This window comes from Clupea harengus, chromosome 14 (genome assembly GCF_900700415.2).
Source record: "Clupea harengus chromosome 14, Ch_v2.0.2, whole genome shotgun sequence".
Lineage (NCBI taxonomy): Eukaryota > Metazoa > Chordata > Actinopteri > Clupeiformes > Clupeidae > Clupea > Clupea harengus.
Genome location: NC_045165.1, coordinates 21,272,137 through 21,282,109, shown reverse-complemented (window position 1 = coordinate 21,282,109; position 9,973 = coordinate 21,272,137). Strand labels below are relative to the sequence as shown.

General features: G+C 46.9%; 1 protein-coding gene across 2 annotated transcripts in view; it reads right to left on the bottom strand.

Moving 5' to 3' along the window:
- runx3 (RUNX family transcription factor 3) overlaps positions 1-9,973 on the bottom strand; it is a 55,193-nt gene that overhangs the window by 21,450 nt on the left and 23,770 nt on the right. For both annotated transcript variants that reach the window (XM_012822788.3, XM_031579808.2), the window contains one exon: positions 9,295-9,399. In XM_012822788.3, the coding sequence (XP_012678242.1) occupies positions 9,295-9,399 (105 nt within the window). The remainder of the gene's footprint in view (positions 1-9,294; positions 9,400-9,973) is intronic.

Below are 9,973 nucleotides of genomic sequence, written 5' to 3'. Positions count from 1 at the left end.
ACGTGTGGAACACAGGCTCCCTGTGCTGGCAGGGGTGGGAGAGCTCTCCCTCTGGGTCAGGAGCGGACCTGGAGCTCTATCTCGCTCACTGCAAACGGCCCCTACGTGTTCTGGCTCAGGCCAAGCGTTCGTGCTCCGGGCATATTTGAAGCGCAAATATTTGTCAGGGGAATCGCGCAAATGGTCATGATACAGGGGACTGATAGCGCACTCCTGATTGATTTCTCTGGAAGGCCTCGTATGAAACTGGCAGGAGCTCAGAGGCTGCTCTGCAGGCATGGCCCTTGGTAGAGGCGCGTTTGCCGCCACGTTTTGGCACAGATAGCGACGGATAAAAAGCTGCTCGGCGGGATTCGTGCCCGGCTGGTGGGAGCAGAGGGGAGTGCATGTTGGGGGTGTTTACTGTTCGCTCTGTGAGTTTGAAGAGGTTGGTCACGACTTTTTGATATCAGTTGTATTGAGGGATCTGTTGGAGGAATTTCGAAACCACTGTGTGTGCTGTGTCAACCTGCTGTTCAGAGAGTGTGAACACGATTGCGTATGCGTGTCAGTGTTTGCACGAGGGGTTGTTGTAAGATTAAAGGTGTGTGTGCCCATGTAAGCCTGTGCATGTACGAATCTACATATGTGTGTCAAAGTAGAGGCAATGTTTGTGTGTGAGGGAGAGAGTGAGTCTTTTTGGTGCCATCTGAAAAGACCCTTGTGAAATATGAGCTGTCTCTGAAACCTAGTTCCATGAGTTTGCAGGCATGGTGTGGTTAAGGCAAACAGTTTCAGTGAGTATATGTGCCTGCAAGACGTGTGTATGTAATCATGTGTGTGTGTGTGTGTGTGTATGTGTGCAATGTGCATGTTTTCATTTGCAGTGCAGGAGGATGTTTGAGGATGTTTCAACGTCAGTTGGGGCGCAGCGTTGTGCACCTGTCTTCCTCTTCCTCTCTTAGGCACGTCTCTGGATAGGGCCCCCCCCCCCCCCACCTCACCCAGCCTGACTTCCCCTCTCTGAGGCACACTGCTCCCAGTCAGAAAGAGCGAGCTGATGGCTGTGGCTGGTGGAGGATGTGGTTTACCTCTCTCTACCTCTCCTTCTCTCCATATCTCCATATCTCTTTCAAACACCCCTTCAATCTGATTAATGATGGGGTTGATTCAGAACTAAAGAAGAAGTTTGGGAACTGGTAGCCCCAATGTAACTTTAGACTAGTCATCTTCGATGTGTACCAACTATAGAACTATATCCTCAAAACTGCTCTGATGGGATACAGCACAAGGCCATTTCTCATTCACTCTCTCACTCATTCTATCTTTCTTTCTCATTGTGTCCTCTTTCTTCTTCTTCTATTCTTCTGTCAGAAAAGTGTGTAGGGAGGACACTGACTATGGGCACATGCGCGCGCACGGGTGTGTGTGTGTGTGTGTGTGTTTGTGTGTGTGTAAGAGATGGGGCCGTATGTGGATGGAGGGGCATGTCTGGACTGGAAAGATGAGGGGATAAAGAAGGACAGGAGAGGCGTAGTCTAAAGCACCCGGATCCCCCTGGAACAATGAGCCAGAGCCCTGCACTACGACCCCAGTAATCATCCCTCCTTTGTGCTGACTCCATACATACCGATGTGTGTGTATGTGTTTGTGTACCAGTAGGCATGTGTGGCTGTGTGCGTTTGTGCAGGTTTTTCTGATTCTCGCTATTCAGCCATCTTCCTGTCTGTGTGTGTGTATGTGTGTGTGTGTGAGTGTTGTAAATTTGACCTCGTGATAGTTGTTACTTAGGCGCTGGAGATGATAGGCTAATATTGCGGTGGTGAGTTACGTTGATGAGTTACTGGTTCTAGGGATTATGGGCCACATTCTTGTTCTAATGTTTAATATTTATCTTAACTGTTTAGTGCGGCTCAATGTGAAATTGATTAATATCAATTAGCATTGATCAGCACCCTTCAAGGTGTCACAGTGTTGGGCACTTAGGGCTTATCTGTAGTCGTTTGTATCATCCCTGCTATCGAAGGTACACACGTTTTTTACTGTAAATTTAAAACCTTCCTTTGGAGGAAACGAAACTTCAGTGGTAACATTAATGTGACGTTGATACAGTCTTATCGACATCTGTTCTAGAAACACACTTATTAGTTGTGAGAAATGTTGGATATGTTTGCAAGGCTCACGTGATGTCCAGCAGGACGTGCACTCCGCTGTATATATGGGTAGCAATCATAAACATAACTTATCCCTACTTGGTTACTTGGTACTTGGTTGTGTAAGCAAATGGAACTCTTTCATTACATACAATTTCTCAGGTACTTCAAGCCAAACACGTATGTTTACTCAGATTTTTCAAGGCAATTGGTTTGCATGCTTTTTGAAGTAAAGTCAAGCAATTACATTTTACAGTGTGTCTGAATGTAGTCTGTGCTCTTTAACAACTTGTCATCTAAAGTTAAACTTACTTGAAAAATGTTCCTGATATTTTTCAAGTAATGTCAACGTTTTGTCTCGTAAGAAACACTGATTTTTTTTCATATACATTACTATCTGAATGACAGTCAGTGTAGTAGTCAAAACATAAATGCTTTAGTTGCTTGAACTGATTTTAGTAGTTAAGTAGTTAATGTTACCAATAAAATAACAATAAATGTTTCAACTTTTGACCGCTTCAAAGTTAACAATTAATTAACTTATTAGAATTGACAGTGGTTAGCTGCAGCTCTTCATAGGCGCTGGGTGCAGCGTGGGTGTAGGAGCCAGTAAGGTGCCAAAATAATGGCCTTGGACTGAGGGGACTTTCACTCCATCTACGTGTGCTTTTCATGAGAAGTGTCAGTGCGTGTGTGTCCGTCTCTTTGAGAATGTTTAGGTGCAGGTGTGACAGTGTTAGGGTGTGTGTTGGTGTAAGTGTATGTACTGTATGTGTGTGTGTGTGTGTGTGTGTGTGTGTGTGTGTGTGTGTGTCATCCACATCAGGCATACAGAGCTGTGGGAAAGAGCTGCAGTTTGAGCTGTCAAATGCGTCAACAACACGCCAGCAGATGTGTCAAACAGTTTCGTTTTTACACTTCAATAAATGCTCTCCCACACTCACACTGAGAGAGAGAGAGAGAGAGAGAGAGAGAGAGAGAGAGAGAGATGGGTCCACACCATCCTGTTTAACAGCAGGAAGGCAAAGCTTTTTGTATTGCAAGTTCAAAAGTGTATGCAAACATATACATATTCATTACAAAAGATTGTTACTTGTACAAATATTTTGCTAGGAAGGGATATCTACTCGTACCTAAGTTATTTGGAACCACCCATGTGTGCTACTCTCCCGGAGAACTGAAACAACTGAAATCTCTTCTGTCAACTCCCTCATTCAGGTCCACTGTTGTAAACTCACAAATGTCCCTGCTCTCTTGCCATACTTCTAGCAGTCTAGTAGAACTCTACAGGTTTTTGTGAAAAGAGAGGAGAGAACAAAATTAAGGAAGAAGTAAGAAAGGAAGAAAGAAGAGTGATGGGGGAGGACGAGAAAAGACTTGAGAGGAGAGGAGAGGAGAAATGAAGTGAAGGTGGGAGAGTCGTAGCCCTTCCTCCCCCGCACTCGTTCTCTGTTTGCCGTTGGGATTACTGACTCTCCCGTTTTACTGGAACGTACATCACGTCTCGGTCCATCCGTTTATTTGCAGAATTTTCCCTGCTGTTAAAAGCGCAGAAAAATAAATAGCTGAATCACAGTGAGGGCCGTGTGCTGCCCGCTTTCCAGTAACCTGCACGCGCGTCCACCCAGCAGCCCCCCCCCTCCCCCACTCAACCAAGAGAAACGAGGAGGAAAAAGGGCAGTTTATTATCATAACGCAGTAATGGAGAAAACAGCCCCCCGCCCCCGTCCCCCACCCTCCTGTCCTCCACACTCATGGCCCATTAGCTTTTCTAAAACGAGATGTAAGCTCTTATTAAATTAGGCCAAAGATGCAGTAACAGCCCCACTTCTGCGCCTAAGCATAAACATGGATGCGTGCCTGTGTGTGTGTGTGTGTGTAAGTGGGTGTGTAGATGTGTGTCTCTATGTGTGCATGTGTGTGTGTGTTTGTGTGTGTGTGTGTGTGTGTGTGTGTGTGTGTGTGTGTGTGTGTGTGTGTGTGTGTGTGTGTGTGTGTGTGTGTGTGTGTGTGTGTGTGTGTGTGTGTGTGTGTGTACATGTGTGTGTAAACAGGAAAGGATTTTTGGGGTAATAAGAGGCAGGGGGAAAGACGTGAGAGGAAGACGACAGAGGTGTACATCAGACGGCCCTTCATCAACTCTGAGGGAAGAGCAGAGAGAGTGTTTCGTTTCTGAGGAAGAAAATGAGTGTGTGTGCGCGACTGCGTCTTCAAAAGTCCCTGGCTCCTGGTCTGTCTGTGGCTACACCATTTGACGTCAGGACAGAGACAAGGCTTTCCCTGTGTGTTGGGAGTGTGTGAGAAAGAAAAGAAAACAAAAGAGGGAAGAAACTGAAGAGGCCGCATGGCTGTGTGAACCTCCATGTATATCTGTGTGTGTGTGTGTGTGTGTGTGTGCGTACGCACATGCCTGTGTGTATGTATGTGTGTGTGTGTGTATGTGTGTGTGGGTGCATGTGTGATTGTGAGTGTCTCTACCACTGTTTGAGTGGTCAGGGCTGCATTTACACATGTGATGCTACCACCCTGAATGACAGACGAGGTGTGTGTGAGTGTGTGAGTCTTCGTGTGGTCGACGCACATGCAGCCTTGTTACATCTCTGGCCTAATTGACTGATTGAATTTGATTTAGTGCCCCAGGAATGGCAGATCTGTGGGCAAGATTAACCAAAAGGCGGACGGGAAAAAGAGCAGATTTATCCAAAAAGAGAGGCCCATATTCAACCTCCAGCCTCCAGAAACATTCCTCGCGATTTATCAGCAGGCCAATATTTGCTCAGCTCATAATCAGAGACGCCAAGTGTGACGAGGAGGCTGACCTCAAAGAGGGCAGCAGCCACTGCCTCGGGTTACTGGGAGCGACAGGAGTGACACCCTTTCACGAGACCAAACCTTCATAAATAGCTTTAAAAAGGGGCAGAGCTCATTCTCCATCATTGATCATGGGGTCTTGTAACAAGGTGTTTTATGTCTGCAATGGCTCCTCAATGGTCACACAACTTCAGATATTTCCCTAACTGTGAAAACTCTCCCTCAACCTGTCTCACTCTCCCTCAACCTGTCTCTCTCTCCCTCAACCTGTCTCTCTCTCTCTTTCTATCTCTGACTCTTTTCATGTAGACGTTGCTGCTGGCATGGAGGCACTGAAAAAAAAAAGCACACTTCTCTGTTCCAACATCAAAGCGGCCTTTCTAGTTGTTGTCTGTGAGTGAGAGAGCCTCTCAGGTGATTTCTGAGGCGTGGGCGTGGTCCCCATTATTTACAGGTGAACACACCTGCCAGGTGCTCTCCATGTACACACACCCCCACCCCACCTCACCCCGCACACACACTGTCTTGTTTATCTTGGAAAAATTACATGGCCAATGATATTATTTACAGATTTGCATAGCTGGTGCAGTGAGTGTGGAGCATGCAAAGGCTGTCTAACCCACTGGCAGCCTCAAGGTAAATCAACCTCCTTTGATAGTGCGAACCACTAATTGAAACATTGTATGCCTGTGCGTGTGTGTGTGTGTGTGCCTGTGCGTGTGTGTGTGTGCATGTGTGTGCGCACACTGGATACATGTCTCTGGATCAACAGTTCCCCCTCAGAGGAGATTTGCTTTGGCAACTATCATTTTGATGACACGCACGCATACTATCATCGAACACCAAATGTAACAATCCTGTCTCCTCTTGGGCATGAACAGCTATGCTCAGTTCCAGAGAAAAAAAGGTCCCCCCCCCCCCTGCATCATACGGGGGCGGTCTCATTTATAGAGATGCCTTTACCGTCACATCGGCTTTCTGTTCTGCTTTTGATATGTGCTCTGTGATCTGTGAAATATGAAAACACGCGAGAGAAGAGAGCAGCATGCTGTGGGAGGATCGCTGTGTATGTTCGTACTTAGTGCAGGACCTTGTGTGATCACTGACTGCACTTGAGTCTGAATGACTTTTCATTTGCAGCCATTCATATGCTGGCTATTCAATTTCTCTACATTTGTATGTCAGTGAATATACAGGTTCATGTCGGTGTGCAGGTATGTGAACTGCCTTTGTCATTTAGACTGAATAGCAACTGCAATGAATGTGTGTGTGTGTGCGTGTGTGTGTGTGTGCACATGTGCACTTGTATGTTGGGGGTAGGCTTAGTCTTGTCCATCCGGTTTACCAACTCAGTCTATAAACATTAATACAGTTTCTAAAAACAGGCATGTTACCAAATCTTGGTAACACCCAGGGTGCACACCCACGCGCACCCACACACACACACACACACACAAGCACACACACACACACACACACACACACACACTGACCCAGACATGCAATCCAAGCAGGCAAGGCCCTGCATGAAAACACACAGACAACAACAGCTCATCTGGGTAACAGATCATCAAGTCTTATGACGATCTCACCACACACGCGTGTACTACCAGCCAGAAATCTTCGACACCTGGTCATTACCCTCAGTGATAGATGAGTGAGCATAAATGAGTGTATACTGCAGTGAACATAGCTGTGGCAGGCGGTTTCTCAGACTCTGCTTCAGGCGTGTTTTGGGTCATCTGTGCTAACATGTACATGCCAAAGAAAAGAAAAAACACATCTAAACACAAAAACATCAGATGTGCAACACGATGCTTTTAGTTTGATATCACCATTTGTAAATGGAAACTCACATGGCCTGACAATAAGACCTTGTTGTTTCAGGGGACAGATATCGCACATATTTGAAACATATGATCCAACAGCACACTTAATCATAGCACACTGGCCTGATAAAGCTGCTGATCGCAGCCCATTGATACGACTGGGCGCGGGTGAAATCAGCGTTTCTTTCACCAAAGGCACGGATGACCCACACCTTTATCAGCCCCGGCAGAGAAATCCCCCTGCGATTAGATGTGAGCGCCGGCTGCCACAGAGGCAAACAAGGGCACTTTTAAGCCGCCCGGGTCACATGACATGGGCCCGGCCACTGAGACGCCCCGGGAGCAGTCGTGACATTTGGGGCCGAGACAGAGAGCAGAGACGCCGGCATGGACCGTCTTATTGCCAACCACAGGAAACATGCAGCAGGGCGCTCAAAAGCACGCACACACACACACACAAACACACACCCTCACACACACACACGCACACTCACACACACTCACACACACACACACATACACATGCACACACACACACAGAAGCCTATCAAATGCACAAAAATACATTGAGCATGTGAGTGAAAGAATGTACTATATTTTGCACTGCATCATTTTTATGCAGAATGTCTGTGTCTATGTGCGAGAGCATATACACAACTCTATGTGTGCGTGTGTAAACATATGCGCGTCTGTGTGCACAGACACGCACGAGACAGACGGCGTGGCGCTTGCACAGAGACACACAACGAGCATGTGGCAGACATTACGGCGCACAATAAAAACAGACAAAATTCAAGGAAACACATTTCACATTGTTAGAAGGATGTGTCCTCAACCCAGTTTTAGTCATCTGTTAAATGTGGTGTAATAAATGCTTGGAATGAAAGAGGAGGGGGGGGGGGGGGGGGGTTAAAATATGCACAAAACAGAACAGTCAGAATGAAGAGACAGAATGATGAAGTGTGCTTTTGGGGGGGGAAAAGGGTCCAGTGTGGCCCATTTGGAGCACTGCTGCTCCTAAAGGTTGGGATTCAAACCTTGGGGCTATGGAAATGTGAGCTCATGTATCTGCTTTTATAGCCTCTGGGAAAGCAGCCCCTGGATAGTGGAAGCATCAGATGTATTACTCAGCAGAAAGTGGGGCGCCCGCGCTGCCCTCCCTCCTGTGCTAAACCTGTCCTGCACCAGCTCGTCGGCTGTCCCCTTAATAAACATGAGCACAGAGCATAGCAATCCGCTGAGCCTCTATCTCATCCGACCTGTTTAGCCATTATGAACAGCGCCCACACTCCGGAGCTGCTACCAAATCCTCCAGTGCTCCTCTCATAGTGCTCCTCCAGCTCCGTTTTTGGGGAAGGGGGGAGATTAGGTAGCACCCTGTGGCAAAGTGACTCCTCTGTGGGTTAATAAACCCTGGGGCTCACATCACAAACAGAGTAACACAATCGTTGCATAGTTTCTGTGTTTAAAACAAAAATGTGTGCGCGGTGCAGGCTTGTGCATCGGCTCCTAACAGGTGTCTCTTTGCCGTTGTTAAGCCCATGGCCACTTATGTGGTCAGGCAGAGATGACCCGCTTGACCAGGGGCCGGGATGGGAGACGCAGCCCAGGGCGTCTGTGGCCGGCGAGGCAGCCCAACGCTGTTAGTGGTTTGAGTAAGTGGGGAGGTGAGGGGACGTCTTCATAAGTGCTGGAGGTCTCTGACGGACAAATCCACCGACCGCTACAAAATGATCGACTTTGGCTTCCCTCTCTCACATACCCACACTAACACACGCACGCGCTGGTGGACTCGCAAACGCACGCCGCAACAGGCATCGGCCCACAGACAATGCTAAAAATACAGTGATCAACCACATCAACACCCTAATACATGAGGGTATGCATATATTTACACACATCAACCATTGTGGTCACCTCTGCTTGACAGAAGACATGGAGAGAGAGATTGACACTGCTCTAGTTCCCAGGATATTTGGAGGCACAGCAGAAAGAGCGCTTTTAAATTCTCTGTGACTCATGGGACTCTTTCCGTCTATGCATGCTGTAACTGTCTCTCTCTCTCTCTCTCTCTCTCTCTCTCTCTCTCTCTCTCTCTCTCTGCCTCACCGCTGAGAATAGCTCTACCTCTCTGGTTTTAACGCTCTGCCAGGATAACCTATGCTACACAGCACTACACAGCTCAGACAAGCCTCCAAGCACCCTGTTACTGACACTGAACCAGTCACTTCTGATTAGATCTTTAGTGAAAACAACAGTTGAAACAATGCACTTGCACAAATAATCTTCCATTAAAAACTATCCCTGCCCATGTCACTGTTACAGTGGAGAACAAACACAACAGCGAGATGTTGCAGTACAATATAGCCAAGAACACAATGAAAGAGCCATGAATGAGCAAAGCATATCCAGTGCCAGCTGTTTGTGATAAGTGGAGAGACCACAGCATGGATGCTTCCCTCTCTTTCGGTACAGTTCCAAGTGGTTTTGAGACGACGAGAAAAGAGACTGAGGGTACTCACGTCGAGGTTCCCGTGGGCCATCGACTGTCACTTTGATTGCACGGTGGTAGGTTGCCACCTGAGGCGGTCCAGTGAAAACTGTGATGGTAAGGGTGAAGCTCTTTCCTAAGGAAAAGAGAGAAATAAAGAGAGAGGGAGACAGAATATGAATTCCGGATACTGCTACATGAGCCTCACACATCAGAGGAAAAGTCAGAATCATCGTGTAAGAATTGGTTTAACAAGAAACAGGTGAACAATTAGATTAATGTTGAAGACATTATGTTAAAAAAAATTAACTGTATCCACTACTCTTGTAAGTGGTTTGTAAATCCTATAATCCCGGTAATTCTCGATAAAAACTGAAGAGCAACACTCCCGTTGCTATTCGCTTGTGTATATTAACAGAACGCGCAAAGCTTAGATGTGCAGGAAAAAATGTGTTAACAATAGAGAGATTCTCGCGGCATCCTACTCCAGACTGCCCGAGAGGCTGGCTGAGATCGCTGGTCTGCTGTTAAACTTGAATGCGCAGCCAGTTTTCTCTGTACACCGCAACACGGAGACACACACCAGGATACACGCTTGCACTCGCATTGAAATGCCATTTTAAGAGTGATAAATACATCTCTTTGAAAGAGATTGTATGTGTGGGAAATATGCGTCTCGGGGTGGAGTAATTGACTGCAGAAATGAAAGG